The sequence below is a fragment of the Nipponia nippon genome, unplaced genomic scaffold (genome assembly GCF_047370975.1).
Source record: "Nipponia nippon isolate SJK-2023a ecotype South Korea unplaced genomic scaffold, ASM4737097v1 scaffold_10, whole genome shotgun sequence".
NCBI classification, from domain to species: domain Eukaryota; kingdom Metazoa; phylum Chordata; class Aves; order Pelecaniformes; family Threskiornithidae; genus Nipponia; species Nipponia nippon.
Genome location: NW_028262291.1, coordinates 14,319,878 through 14,335,868, shown reverse-complemented (window position 1 = coordinate 14,335,868; position 15,991 = coordinate 14,319,878). Strand labels below are relative to the sequence as shown.

Sequence of the window (15,991 nt, the reverse complement as noted above, 5' to 3'; positions counted from 1 at the left end):
GTGCTAAATTGTCATCCTTATTTCTTTTTAAACAAGATGAGTTAATAAAACAAAGCAAAAATATGCATAGGCTAACAAAACATTTACTGAGCTTTAACAGTTCATTAATTGAGCCAGCTTTAAAAAAATTGATGTATAAACCCAAAATGTTAGTAAAGCTTAAACCATTTGTCTCCCTGCACTTCCAATATACTGCACTGTACGAACATTCATTTGTAAGTCTCACTGAAGCTGCTGCATCTTTCATATTCTTCCAAGAGAAAATACTAGTCAATCAGTGTTTGAGCATACTATCAACATTAAACCTACACAAATTAATTTTGATCAACAAAAATTAATACAATCTCCACCTTTCTTGTAATTTGCTAGTGAAATTTATGCAAGCTGGAAATACACAATTGTTAAATGAAAATTTGAATTCCAACAATGCACCATTTCCCTCCAGAAATTACAATTCTTAGCAATGCAAAGACCTCTTTACAGCATTTTAGAAATTATAAAGAAATACTGTATTGATAAAAGTTATTGCAAGTTTGTTTGCAATTACATGCTTACAAGCAGATTATTTTGTGCTTGATCAATCATTTCCTTCCTTTCATCTTTTTTCTTCTCTGTATGGTGGAAAGATTCTTTTGAAACACTAGCACTTCCAATTTCACCTTAAAGAAAATACATATATAAATATTATATCAATAATTTATTTGTAAATTACTAGTGTCTAATAATTCTTGAACTGATCATACAGATTCTTCACAGAAATATAAGTAATAGCTTGTTTCTAAACCATTTTTATTTAAGAATTTAACAACAAAAAAGTTGTAAAGGACAAAGTTTATTAGACAAAACCTATTTGAAGATTGAGAAAAGCTAGAAGCATAACTTTTTACTTGCAAAAATTGGTTCGGTGATTAGTTTAGTTGAGATGGCAGAGAACTTGTTTGATATATGGAGTACAGAACAATAAAGCTATGAGTGGAAGCCTATTATAAAATCTTTACTCTGAAGCAGGCAATATTTTAGATTATCTTGATTAACCTAAGCCACAAACTAGACTAAAATACATGCATATGAGTTACTTAAACTATAGGAAAAATTTCATGTAGAAGTATAAAAATTTCACTTTTTTTTTTTTAAAAGCAAGTTGATATGAAATTTTTGTTTATTTTGAAATCCCACCTGATTTTCTGTCTTTATATTCTGCAAATTCTGGTTCTGGTGTTGGAACAGGCTTGAGTATCTGACGTCCACAGCTTACAGAAATACATGAAAAACATTTACAACATTCAGTAATTGTCGTCTTTTGCTACTCCTGTGTTGTACTGAAAAATACCTGCAAATTACTTTTCTTAAAAAGGCATGCTTTTGAACGTTTCTCCACCAAGTGACCTTATTATTTTCTCCTAAATTTGGCACATACAGATTTAGTCTGTACTTAGAAAATAATCAACCATCACGTCCCCTGGACTCACCTCCATGAATTAATAAAGTAGAGCTAATTATTTAGAAAGTATTGAGAAATACAGAATTCAATTCCCAGGTAGGAAGTCCTCCCTTTCTAAAAATATGTAAAATATTGTTACTCTACAATAACTGCTGCTTTCAAGGATGAGCCATTTCAAATCAATGGCATACATACAGCATTCGTTAGTATCCCCTGGATAATACAGTTACAGATTATTATGAGATCACATGCCTTTTTTTCAATACTAGTAGATGTATAGGTCTTGTTATATTTTTCCATTTTAATTGTATTCTTTTCAATGCCTATGAAGTTACTAAAAATGTAACAGAGTTTACAGTACCTGCTACACATATAACCTACAGGTGTTTTAACTTGTTGGTGAAAATCTGGAGAACTAAATGTGTATCCTGGAGGCTTATGTAAATTAATGCTTGGTTTTGTAAGAAAATCAGCAGTATCAGGAAATTCTACAGGTGACCAGCTGCTGAAAGCCCCACTGGAGACAGATCCATGACTAGGTGAACCCACAGGACTCAGGCCAGGAGAAGCACCTTCCAAAACAAACATTACATGGGGTTCGGATTACAATAAAAACATTACCATTTAGAAAGACTGAAATTAAATGACAAGAACCTTTATAAATTGTAAAGAAAGTGCAAGTTTTCAAAACACAGTGTAGAGTTCACACAGTTAAACACATATAAAGTAGCTAGATCTATTCCAAGTTTTGAGGTCTACAACTATGCAGCAGTACAGGCTACACATCTGAGTGGGCAAACTATGTAACGTGTTATAATATCTGGCTTTCAGAGGCTTGGTTTTGTTTTTAACTTTGACAAAATTTAATCAGTAGCTGAAACTTTCCATATTCCTTTCTGATTCAGGACTGGTTTTTTAAATTTTCCAGAAAAAAAATCATCAAAAACAATTCACTGTTGATAACTGACTTAGACAAAAATCTTTTACCTCATTGTTTTGCAATAATGAAAAAATATACTTGAGACATTTTTAAAACAAAGTAAAACCCCAAAATTTTGTAATCATATTTTTGAAGCAAGGGATTAAAGTGGGCAGATAATGGCCTTTTTTGACAATTTATTTATTTATTGGCATGATGATCTATCTAAATCTGCCTGATAAGCCATTGGAAAAAAAAAAAAAAAAAATCTAAAGTTTGCTCATGCGTAATTAGAGATAGAAAACAAAAAAACAAACAACTCCATCTTCCTCAGGTCCATGAAATTCCCCATTCCTGTTCAAACAGTAAGCTAGGGTTTACTTCAGGCTTCTGTCTGTGAAATCTAGGAAAGAAAGCTGGTAAATCTGGACTTTGGCTACTCTGTGCCTAACATGAATTTACAATAAAATTTTGCATTAAGACAAAACATCATTTCTTTCCCTTATGAAAATATACAAAAGACAGGTTATCTACAAGTGTCCAAGGTAAGTTATAGCCATTGAAAACATACTTTTATCAAAAAGAATAAAGTGCCCGTGAGCAAAATAATGAGGCATTCTGTGGACTTTCCAAATCTGAATCACTTATTCTGCTGCAAACTATGAAGCAAAAACTCTATCATAAGTTTTATGACTGTACAGTGCCTGATAACAAATTACTAAGAGAATATACAGTATTGCCCCTAAATAAGGAATGCATAGATTATACACTTCCAACAGTGTCATAGGCTACACTGACTTGACTCACACACCCTAAGAGTAGTATGTAATTACATTTTGTTACAGTAAAAGACAAGATTTTTCAAAGTCCACATTGCCAGGTGCAGAGACAGAAGTTTTAGAAAGCAAATGTCATTTCACTGCTGCAAAGAAAGATCTGGAAAGTTGAGAAGCAATTTGTAAACTCCTTTCCAGAACTAAAACACATTAATACTCTAATGTTCGTTACTTAATTTCATCCTTTTTACATGTACACATTCAGCAGGTTTTAATGCGTATCATTGCGCTCTGTATTTTCCACAAGATTCAAAGTAGAGAAGTGCAGAAGGCAGCCCCGCTTTTTATGAACATAGAATCATTGAAAATGTGCAACAATGTGTTTATGTGCAGATGTGACCTGAGTTGGCATGTTTCTTGGTGTTCAGAAGAGTGAAACGGAAACAATCAAAGCATCAATAAGTAATACAGAGAAAACCGGTGAGTTGTTTTGTTTTGGTTTTTTTTTTTTTTAAAAAAAAAAAAAGCATTCATCTCTCTCAATCCAACCTGCATATTTAAACTTCTATAAAACAAAATTAGACAGGTTGTTATTTTTAAATCATGCTAAAATGTATAGGCAGAAATATCAAAAGAAGTAGTTTTCAAGTTTTCACTTAATATGGGCAAACAGACCAGTTATAATACCTGAAAAACTGATATACACATTATTTCAGCACTGCTGTTACAGCATCTACTATTACACTGACAGTGTTAGAATAAAATCTACTCCAGCTCCTTCCAAAATTTGTTTAAATATTCATCCCAGATAGCTAGCAGGTATTTAGGAGTGTCTAAGTGACACTGTTCCATTACAAAAAGCATAATTACTAAAAAAACATTCCCTTATTAATGTACGTGAATGTTGCAATTTTCAACAGGTACCAGCCATACTGAACATCATAACACGTTGCAGCTACATAGCATTAGGTGAATAGTTGAGATTTCTACAAAGTTGATGTTAACTGTAATTTTGAGTATTCTTAGAAGCAGATTAAAAATAAAATATTTTTTAAATATATGCAACGTGCTGATATTATTTTAGTAGTACATTTACATGAAAAAAACCCAATTGTAATACACGATGTACTAACTACTACCTTGACATCCTGCCACTAAGCTATACAAATTGCACGATCTTACCTGCTCGCCTGGGACCTATATGATGAGTCAATGTCATAGATGATGATCTTTGTTTTGGTATTGTCAGCAAGTTTGCACCAAAAGACCCATTTGAATGAGATCCTTGGCTGAAAATAAAACAGTAAGAATTTTTTTTCTTTCCTACCTTGTCTTCCATTTTTATTAAATAAAATGCTTATAAAATGGCCAGACTGTTCTGTTACAGGTCCACTACCATTTAAGAAAAAGAGAGTACTAGAAAGAAGTTAAATTCAAGATCAGCTAGACAATATATGTCAATTATACGGAATAAAAACTGCTGGGTACTGGGTGAAAGCAACAGAAAGGTTTATGCAGTCCAAAAATGATACAATAAGTATATTCAGACCATGTGCCATAGGTTTTACTTTCTAACATGCTATTTACTTTTCCTGAACATCTTAACAAAGCAAGCTATTTTCTAACAGATCTGATAACATTTAAAAGATTGGTTACTTTGGAAATACCATTACGATCTCACACAGCCACAGCTTGCTTTTCAAATCAATTTTGCATATTTAATTAATCATTTTATTTGTTATCATCTTAAAACTAAAGCTGGTTTTGACATAAAGTCATATTGTACTTCAGGAACTAAATCGTTAAATTCGATTGTTGAATTATGCCATCTGCTGTTCTATGCATGGAATTGCACTCCAAAATTCCAATTCTGTGTTACCTTTAGTAAACAAAAATGTGATATGCAATTAAAAATAACTGTATACATGTACTTTAAAGTGAAAATGGTTTATGTAAAACTAATTATTTCGTTTCAGTATGGGAAAACTGTATTTACCAGACCAGATTTAATCTTGTTTAATCAGATTTCAAACAAAAGTAAAATACAGAAATAATACTTGATCTCCCATCATTTGTTTAACTATATAAATATAAAAAAAATGAGTTAAAGTGTAAATGCAGATTTATTCTTCTGAAGTCTGATGCTGACATGTTAGTCAACTTTAAAAAAATGTCTGGGTTGACAACTGGGATAGATTGAACTTTTCACTATTTGTACACTGTTTAGCTATCACAGCTTACATGTATTCTTTTAAAGCACATAAAAATGCTGCAACAGTATTTAGTGTAGGAAGACTAAATATTAAGCAAGATCAGTTCATCCTGAACTAGTGTTTGAATGAGAAACCAAATCAAGAATTTCCATGCAAGTAAAACAGCATCTCTCAAGAGCTGCTTTTGAACACTGTCTGAACGGATAGAAAAAAATTCTGGAACATTAAATCAAATTTTGTAGTAATATTAATTTATTGTACCACTATGTAATATCTTATCTTTCTCAATTCAGCTAGAATTCAGTTGAAAGCAGTCATTGTATGTTAAAAAAAAAATTTGATTTTCGATAAGCTTTCCTCCTAGTGAACAGTTTGCTGTTTCACTGTCCCCTTTTACTATTAGCCTGCTCCTCCTTGCTTCTCTTCTAACATTCATTGGGTCCTTCATTGGGCTGAATCAGATGCCCAAGGCAGGAAAAAACTGTCTTTTTATTGCTGTTATTTTTCTGTCCATTCAAAGGGCTGACTCAAGAGCCACAGCCACCGGCACAAAGTGCTCTAGGAATGCAAGACTGCCTCTTTTGGCACCAGGAACAGCTATGCCAGTTCAGCTATTTCATCTAACCTTATCTGTAAGGTAAGCATCCATGGGGGATTTTGAGATGATTATGTGTTAGAAGTTAAAGGGAACCTGATAAGAACTATCACTGGAAGATGCAAGGAGACAGGGACAGTGCAAGTGTTGGCAAGAACTCTGAAGGGCAGGATGCAAACCACAAAAAAGCAAACACATATTCTAGGGCTGTATGGGGGCGGACAGGAGCAGGGCAGGGGAATGTAACTAACTAGAAGTGCTACTCATCAGGGTCAAGAGAGAATTTAAAAGTGATGGAGTATGAGCAAGGGTGTTTTCCGTATTGCTACTTTTAATCGGGTGAGCTTGAGTAGGTTCTTCGGTTGGTAGGAGCTGTAAGGAAACGCTCTGTAAACATACGCTGTGCCTGCACCAGGAGTGCTGAGCCTCAAACTGAAGTCCCACGGTTTGTAAGTTTAAAGCTGTTTCTTCGGTTATTTCCAGTGGATATAACAGGGGAAATTCTTTCAAACACGGATAACCAAATCAGCATGAAAATACAATCTTTAAACTACTACTACTGCTACTATTAGCATCTTCAATTATATTTTATACATAAACCACAATTAAGTTTTATTATGTAAGAAAGAACTTGAAGAGCATATTTTATTCAAGGGGAAAAAGCCAATTATTTAAATGGTTCACTTTAAAATTAAATATAAGATTGATAAATAAATTATGGAACGTGTGTATATAAACTTTCATCCACTACTAGTAATTATCAGTTATCAGCATAACTCATATTTTCTTTAAAAAAACAATGCATCTATTATAAATAGGTCATAAGGAAAATAAAATATTAAAGTCTTAAGAGATACCAAGTATTAAAAAAAGAAAAAAAGCAAAACCACACGCATTTTTACAGATTCAAGATGCAACACAAATTCAAACATTTGTTAAACCTTTCTTTCAAGATACTGAGCAAAGCCATACACATTTACACACTGAAAAAAAAAAAGTGTGAAGTTTCACTCATATACAACATTAAACAAAAAGAAAAAAAGTATATTTATTTTAATACTAATTAAAAATGTAATCTTAATTCTGGAAATAACAGCTTTATTTGCACCCTATTGACTAATAAGTAGAGAAGAGATGACTTTCTTAATCTACCTTACTGCTTGCTTGATGACCATAGGAATAATAAATGTTGCAACACACACAACAGTGGCTACCAAATGCAAGAAAGGTACATCATCTTTTTAATTAGAAAACAAATTTGGGGTATGTGGAAGTTGGAAAGTGATACATACTTTAAGTAAAAAGGAGAAGGAGGAAGTCAGTAAAGGTTTAGAGGTTAAATCAGTTTGTTTTGCAATCGTGCATGTTGGACTTTTTTCATTTCCTACTAAAACTGATATGCAGGCCTACTTATTATGACAGAGCATGCCATTCAACCTCAGAATGACCTGATTTCTACTTGAGATCAAACAGAGTTACAAAATATGGTATATAATTAACTTGAAACATTTTCCAGTTTATACTGGCAGAATTTGGAGACTTAATTCACAAGATTTTACATTAAATACTTCTGCTGCCAAGTTCCAACATTACAGACATGAACATTTTAGAAAGGCTACATTTATATTGCCCTTAAAATGTGGTTAAGTTTTTACCTTGATGTGTTATATTCCTGATGAGATCTCTTGCTGTTACTCCGTTCCCATCTAGAAGATGTTGATTCTATAGGTGGAATGCCAGAAACTCCTGAAGTTCGTCTCAGCTGTGGTGTTGGCAGGCTATTCCTGCTATTTAATCCCTGTTGAGTAATTTAACCATGGTTAAAATCTATATAATTAAATATAGACATTAAAATTTTATTTATTGTTTGTGAAGACTATTTATTGTTAATTTTTTGTAGCGAAACAGTACTGTACAATATGTTACATTTGCTCTTATTGCTCAAGAAAATAAAAAAGATGCAATCAAATTATTTTGCTTACTAGGAATAATTATTTTCCATATCTCTTGTTTTCTTTCCCCAAATTAAAATATGTAAAGACACTTGTACTCCGAAATCCATGTGGTCCAACAATTCAGAACTTTTAAAAATGGAGATCTTCTAGAGATAGTCACTTGCTGTACAATTACAGATTCTTTTTCTACACATCCCAATCATATGACATTGCAGTCAGCTCTCCAGCTCTCAGGACAGTCTGAGATTTTGATAACTCGGTTGTTAAATATTGACATTGCGAGTACTGTGGAACTTGTGGAAAGGGCAATGCACATTGCACAGGGTCAGTGCTGGTCCATCAAGGCTCCTTCTCTGCTTCCATACCAGCCCCATACCAGCCCCATAGCACCCGGGAAGCTTTCCGGGCACCTCATCACTTCCAGCCTGGAAGGTGTGTTAGTTTAGGCACACTGCAACCCAAACACTGGGAATCACCCTTGTACTTGAACACAAAGCCCTCTGCAAAGCAGGGCAACGGCACTCAAACAGTCCTGTATGGAAATAACTCAGGACTTACTAGCTCTTCCATACTGAAATACCCCCAGAAAAGCATATCCATGTTAAAAGAGCAACCAGTAGAACCTAACGAATAGAAAGGATAGGATCACTGAATTGAAACTGCAAAGCCAGCTCTGGCCTATATGCATCCATTGCACAGATAACCTATACATTGTATTTTAAACAAATATATATAGATTTATCTCTGCCTACATTCAGTCCACAATCCACTTGTTAACTCATCCCTAGATTTGGCCATTCAAGGGGGCTGGGGGGAGAAGATTCTTCTGCATAATACAGATGTGTGTAATCAGACCTTGCAAAATAAAAAGGATGCCAGGAAAAAATGTTTAAAACAAAAATTCCAAAGCAATATTTGCAGTATTGAGTAAGGTCTGCACGGTCATGTGTGAGAACAGGTGACCCTTGGATACTACCACTTCACAAGTCTGGCAAAAATAATGACTTTGCACTTTTAAGCTTCATCAGGTGGTCAAAGATCATACTTAAATCACAAAGCTATTACATATTTCAAAAAAAAAAAAAAAAAAAGAAAGTGTTGACACAAGAGTACAGTCTCTTACCCTGAAAAATCAGACTGCTTTGAGTCCTTGATATGAGATGTACCTTAACTCTGTTTGCTTTGCTGCAAAGCTGTAGTGCCAGCCAGAAAGGTGGAATGGGACAGGCAGAATAAGACGACCATATTGCCCACAGAAACATGCAGCAGTCCTCAACTGGCCTTACCAGAAAGAGAACCGTAGAAGCGTATTCTGTGTGCTATCATACAGCGGTAGTGCTCTCAGGCTAGAGTGGACCATATCAACCTAACCTGCGTGCTTTCCACAACATGGGGAGCACAGCTGAAAATCCCCAACACTGGAGGAGAAAGATCCACTCCCTGAAACAAGTGCACATGGTAGCACAATATGGAAAGAAGGCCCCAGCACCTGCACTTAATTTTTCTTCTTCCTGGCTACTCTAAGAACAAGGGAACACTGGGGATATGACAAAACTCCAGGACTTTCCCCTAGTAGATAAAGAAGCAGAGAATAAACAAAACATGGGTAGCAAAGGACCAAGGAACTCCAGATCACTCTATGCTAGCAAAGTCACTGGTAATCACTATACAAAGGGGAAAAGTTGCTCTGGAAACAAAATTTAGACCGTGACAGAAATCAAAGTTGTTATGAAAAGACTTTCAGTTACCAGCAATAACAAGGCCAGGAGACAAGGGATGGGGATACTCAAGTGCTTGCCTAGGCAACTTTCACTTACCTAAAGTGTGAAAACTATTAAAATCATGACTGTTGATAACACCAGAAATCCACCAATCTGGCAAGCAGTCTACTACCACATGCCAGGAAACCAGGGGACAGTCCTGTCACGATGGAAGTGAAAAATCTTTCTATTGTAAAGCAGAGCAGCCCTGAGATGTTTTTTGTCTAACTAAGATTTCCTTTTTCTTTTTTAGGAATTTAGAGAGACTGATCAGCGAATAGCACCAACTGGGCAGTTTACACTTTCCAAGTTGTTGGCTACAAAGAAACTCGGAGTGAAGAGTTAGTATTAGATAACGAGTTATTGCTAGCCCAAGGTCTGAAGCCCAGTTTTAGTTTCTTTTCCTTGTTTTTTCTTTTTTTTCTACCAAAGAGAGCAGACAGTTCCCCATCAGAAGTGTAAAAAATTATAATTGGATACACTCTGGAAGCCAGTCAGGGAAGAGAAATAAAGATGTACATAATCCTTAGCAAAGAAAGACCTTGTTTGAAATATGGAGGAGACCTTTTATATTCCAAGTCAGGAAAAGAGAGAATGGAAATTTTCAATATAGTCTGAAAGGTCCCATTTTGAAGAAATACTTTCTTGTGGTTTTTCTTTGGTGTGTCATAATCTGGAGTTTGTGCTGACTTACCTGGTTTTTGAAAGAAAGAGAAATCTTTTTCTTTCTTACAGTAACATACATAGGGGTAGATCTTTTGGCTTACCCCTAAACATCTACCAAAGTCAAACTTTCATGGAATGATAGTGACAAGCACTATTTCATCCACCAGGTAAATTAATATACAGAAAAAAAACCAAACTTAAAGGAAGAGTTACTTTTAGGAAGGAGGAAAAGAGAATAGCTGTGAAAAAACGTAATCTTTCAATCTCACATAATCTTTATAATCAGTCTTCAGCAATGAATATTTTTCATTTCAAACAATTCTGACTAGCTATGTAGAAATTTTAAAAATCATATGTTACATTTTCACATTCACATAAATTATATTTTTCACATTGGAATATAAATCCTTAGCAGTTTTCAAAAAAATCCACAAAGAAAAATATATGCTGAACGACTATGATCCCTACCCAACTGATTTCTGTAGATATCCATGTGACATTCCAAGGAATTTTATACTGCAATGATCCTGCAGGATCTCCCACAGAGTAAACTGTAGACACTGAGCTTTTCCCCAAAAGCATTTGTCTTGACAATGGTTCCCAACAGACATTTCACAGGCTGAATCTGGCTCAAGGCACTGTATCTTGCTCCAAAATACTAAGGCAACAAGTTGATCAATTTGGGCCAAGCTGTCCACTGCCTGGAAATGGAAGGAACTACAGGGCAGGGACGTCCCAGACCAGCCTCCACAATAAACAGCCTCAAGCTGTCAATACCCGGCTACCCTAGAATTATTAGCTCTGGTGCACTGCAGCCGAGTTTCTCTATTTGAATGTTTTTCCACCACATTCCTTAACATGTCATATAGTAACTACATGCTTGCTTTCACTTATTTACCCTAGATAACGGAGAAGTGACAGCAGATTTACACACTGGCCCCATAAAGTTATGTGCTGCACAGAAAGACGAGATATTTTTCCTTTTACATAGCTGATTTGTTTCTGTCTGATATTCACAAGAGTAAATTTCTTTGAAAAAAATTGTCAATGAAAAAGCCATACTGACAGTAATTGTTAGCTCAAGAATGTGGGACAATCAAGAACAGCCCTGTTTGTGTCATATCATGAGAATATAACATCTTCATTTTATATCTCTTTTTAGTTTTCTTTAATCCTGTGTTTATTTCAAGGAATCATGTGTTCAGAGTGCAGACCAGTGCTTTTACCTGTCTATCCATCAACCACTTGAATTTGCATTTTGGTACCTATCTACATTTCATTCAATGTGTTTTCACAGCTGCTCTCTTTTGACCTTAAACCGTTCACAGCTACTCAGTAAAGAAGCTACTATCCATACAGGAGCATTCTTTCCAGATGAATTTTCCTTGATAATTTTTTAAAAATTGCAACACACATGAATGAAAATTGAAGTCCTTTGACCTTAAGCAGCTTTCGATCTCCTTTTTCAGCAGGATCCTCTATTTCAGGACATGGGAAGAAACCAGGGAATGGTGTGAATGGACTAGCCTTTGGCCTGCATGTGCCTGAGAAAGCACCAATCAAACTATTAATGCTTCGAAGGGAAGAAATCACTTGTGGTGGAAGGGATGGGTCAGTCAGGAGGTCTGTTAGCATGTTTCGAGCCTCATTTAGTACTGGAAGATCAACTCCATTTCCACTGCCAGCATTCTAGAATAGATGGAAATGTTGCAAACTATTAACATGTCAAAACATTTCACAGTATTCTAAATTTTAAATAAGCATCTCATCCATTGCAAATTAAAAAAAAAAAAAAACACCAATGCAATGTATTTTTCTTTTAAAGAAAATATATACAGATAGACATGTGCAGACACCAACTTTTGTGTTGTTTTTTTTCGCACAATAAAAATGACTTCAGAATTCAACATTAGCTTTTAGTTTATTTTTCTCTGTTTAAAATAAAGATCTGGTGCCAATTTTTTAATCTCAATTTTTCATTACTTTGTCTCAGATTTAAACTTAGTATTCTATCTCTTCCAATAATATCAACAGAAATTTTGGTGACCAAACTGTCATGAGCCCCTTATAGAGGTGCAATTTCCACAGCCTCATTACTTTTATTAACTCTGATTCTACTGAAACAAATCCTAACAATTCTGTCAGAAGTGATTAGTTTTTACTTGGTATAATTCTCTGAACAGGAACAGCAATAGCTGATTACACACCACCACTGATACAAGAGAGAGGGAGAGAAACAAGCAATCAAGAAAAAAGGTGAGAACCTAGTAGACCCGAGTTTGGTGACGTTGCTGGGGAATCACTTCCTAACCTTATGCTAATGGATATTTCAAAAAAACATACTCCCGTCTTAGTTAGGTTTGAGACTGTTCTCATATACACCACAGAAAGTAGATCCCTGTCAACTTGGTCAGAACTGCTAAATATCAAGCCTCTGTTACATAGAGCTGGAATGTACTAGGACAACTTCGGTAAATGAAACATCAACAGAAAAATTGAAAACTGACAGTTTACAGTGAACTCATATTTCACAAAAGAATAATTAGGTTCATAATACACTGACCTGGTAATAGGGCTTGTACCATTGCTTCAAATCCCAATCCCAAAGTATCATCTGTAAAGAAAAAAATAAAAAAGAAAAAAGAAGAGTAAAAGGTGATATGCTAATGCTGAAAAACAACAATGGAATAAATCTTGATTATGTGATGTAATGTCAAATGCTTCTCTCTTCATGTTTTTATAAGGTAACTTAGGCCATTTTCTCAGTTAATGCTACCCCAGTAAAAGTCCTAAAGAAGAGTTTGAAGAAATTGCATGCAACAGAGATATCCTGATGACAGAATAATTATATGGCCTTATTTCCATATTTCTGGATTGTTTATAAATCATTTAACAGGTACACTAAACTAGGTGGTGACAGTGCTTTCCTGTTTCTATTCACCTCAACTTGTAAAAGCAAATCTATCCTAAAACCTCCAGTATCTTTTATATTTTTTTTTCTTTCCAGAACCATTCAAACAGTAGCAATTTTGTAAATACAGTGCAGAAAGCACTACACTAACGTCATTTATTTTTAAAGAAGGCAAGGAGCTCCCCAATATCTCAGGTTAAAAATTGGTAATTTTAAAAGCATTTTCTTGCAGGAGGTTTTGTTAGGTTTTGCTTGAATATGGTTTAAAATCTACATGTTCTGAATAACTTCACAAAACCCACCAAACCCACAAAAGAACGTCAGCAACACAATCTGAAGATACCATCAGCTTCAAGTACGTCAACAGCACTCGCTTACTTTTTCTTCTGTACTGACAAAAAATAAAAACAATATACAAGAAATGAAATTCAGATGCCTGTTTTGTTTCAAAAGTGTTCATTCTTCGTGACTTCTTGACAGATTCTAATTATTCTCTGATAAATTAATTCATTTGCACAACATGCATTCACAAATTAAACAAATATAAAGATAACCCTTTTTTTTTTTTTGCCTCTTTTCCGTAGCTACAGAGCACAATACAGGGCACCAATACCTCACTTGGTAGTTCCTATTCTGCAGTCCTGTAAGTTATTTTTATAGATAAGAACTGTGTTTGGTTTTGTTCCTCTAAGACTAACAGCTCTTTCATGGAGAAAACACAATGTTCCAGGTTGGCACTTGTCCAGCAGAAGGTGCAGAAAGTGTCGATAAAGAAACACAGGCTGACATGTCAGCAGTACCCAGGCAAGGGCCGCACTTAAAGGCTCTTTTTCTCTTCTGTTGTCTTCAGAGAGACACCATTAAACCACGTTTATAGTTAACAGTTATCACATCCACTTTCTATGAAAAGTGAAGAGATCTATCATTAAGCATGTGCTTAAACTGGGAGTAAGTTATGCTATATCAGAAAGTCATATTGTACAAAGCAAGCAGATCTAAATCAAGAATTAAGAATTTGAGTTTTGGGGGGTTTTAAGTGATTAATCTAGCTACCATCTCCTCATTCTTTTTTTTTAAAAAAAAAAAAAACAAAAAACCAAAAAAAAACCCCAAAAAGTAAGCATATGAGATGACTGTTAGCCTGTCAGTGACAAGCATTAAGATAATGACCAACATTATCTGACCATATTCATTTTGCATTATGCATTTGGTTTTAGCATGATCATTGTAAAGATGAAGGGGTTTTTCTTCCATAGCAAACTAGAATGAATTGTCCATCTGGGCAGGTTGGGTTTTTTTGTTTTTCTTCATTCTCAGGTTTCTCTTTCCAGATTGACATTTATTTACTGTATCGAACCTAGGTAAATCTTTTGGTTTCATTCTGTCCTCCTAAGCTCGGACACAGAGACTGCATTAATCTGCTTCATTGACTTTTGATTCAACCAGCGACAGAGATCAGATGTCCACATGAGTTTTGTTAGTTGTATTAGAGACCTTTGATACTAATGGTCCATGAAGTTGCATCAGCTCACTTGCAATCTTGCAACCTCCATTAGGAGACACAAAAGAGGTTTCCCTTCCCCCAGCTCTTCAAGTATTTTATTTTTCTTTTAAATACGTGGTATATTAGCTAATTTTATTTATCTGTCGTAAATGAGATCTTAATAAAATACCTATGCTCTTGCTAACTCCAGAACATTTCTGTACCAAACCCTTAATTGCAACTACTTTTACTACTTTTACTGATGCAAGCTCCTTTATGCATCCTTTAAGCCATTGCGAGCTTTTGTGCACATGTATGTACACACACACACACACACACTCACATAAGCTATACTTTTATAATTTGGGGGGTCAAACTATACAACTAAAAAAGTTCAAAACCTCCCTTTTGGCTTTAGCCCTGCTATAGTAAATAAACAGGCTCAAAGTTGCAGAGGCGGAAAATATTCAATGGAAAGTGTTACTGCTATATCTTGTGTCCCATGCTCACCAAGTATACACAAAGTAAAATAATGTGCACAGCTCATGCAAAATCTACTTCCAATGCAAATAATGGTTTGATATTTTAAATGGCAGGGTGCCATTTTATACACAATTCTATTTAAATGAAAAATTTCACAGGTTGGATTCATGACTGAAAATTTTCTGTTGTCATTTAAACCAGAAGATTTAAGCTTACCAATTTTACAGAAAAGAAACTAAATCAGTTTTGAAATAAACAGAACTTTAGTTTACCTGTACATTGCCAACCGATTTTTTTTTTTTAACTCACTATACATCACCTTTAATTAGAAGTTATATCTCTTGAGAGAAGACAGGTGTAGCATATTAACACAGCTAGCAGGCTATCACAGTCTATATTAGCTGTAAAATTTTCAGGGCTCATTCCATGTGCCACACGTTAAAGTAATTACAATGAGCTGATGAAAATTTTAGGCACAAAGTAGCAATCTCTTCTACGAAGCACAATGGAAAAAATGCAGATCACTATGCAATGAATATTTTTCCATGGTAAATATAACTTGGTACATCTCTCTACTAATCAAATCCTTACAGGTTAATACTGAACGGGGGCGGGGGGGGGGGGGGTATTACCTTTTCTTAGATGCTTACAACACACCACAAGATGGCACTGAAATCCAGAAAGCCTCCCCCACAAAAACAATTTCGGGAGAAAGGAACAGAAACCAGCAGCATATTCCTTAAACAGGCCTTCTGCAGAATTGAAATGGTTTGAGGGACAAGAGAGGGT

General features: G+C 34.9%; 1 protein-coding gene across 2 annotated transcripts in view; it reads right to left on the bottom strand.

The window, feature by feature from the left end:
• PDE3B (phosphodiesterase 3B) overlaps positions 1–15,991 on the bottom strand; it is a 95,335-nt gene that overhangs the window by 12,287 nt on the left and 67,057 nt on the right. Inside the window, exons 2-8 of one of the 2 annotated variants that reach the window (XM_009463141.2) lie at positions 12,889–12,939; positions 11,766–12,014; positions 7,600–7,742; positions 4,319–4,425; positions 1,803–2,013; positions 1,177–1,250; positions 556–659 (exon numbers count right to left, since the gene is read on the bottom strand). In XM_009463141.2, the coding sequence (XP_009461416.2) occupies positions 556–659; positions 1,177–1,250; positions 1,803–2,013; positions 4,319–4,425; positions 7,600–7,742; positions 11,766–12,014; positions 12,889–12,939 (939 nt within the window). The remainder of the gene's footprint in view (positions 1–555; positions 660–1,176; positions 1,251–1,802; positions 2,014–4,318; positions 4,426–7,599; positions 7,743–11,765; positions 12,015–12,888; positions 12,940–15,991) is intronic. The other variant, XM_087745596.1, reaches the window with a different exon arrangement.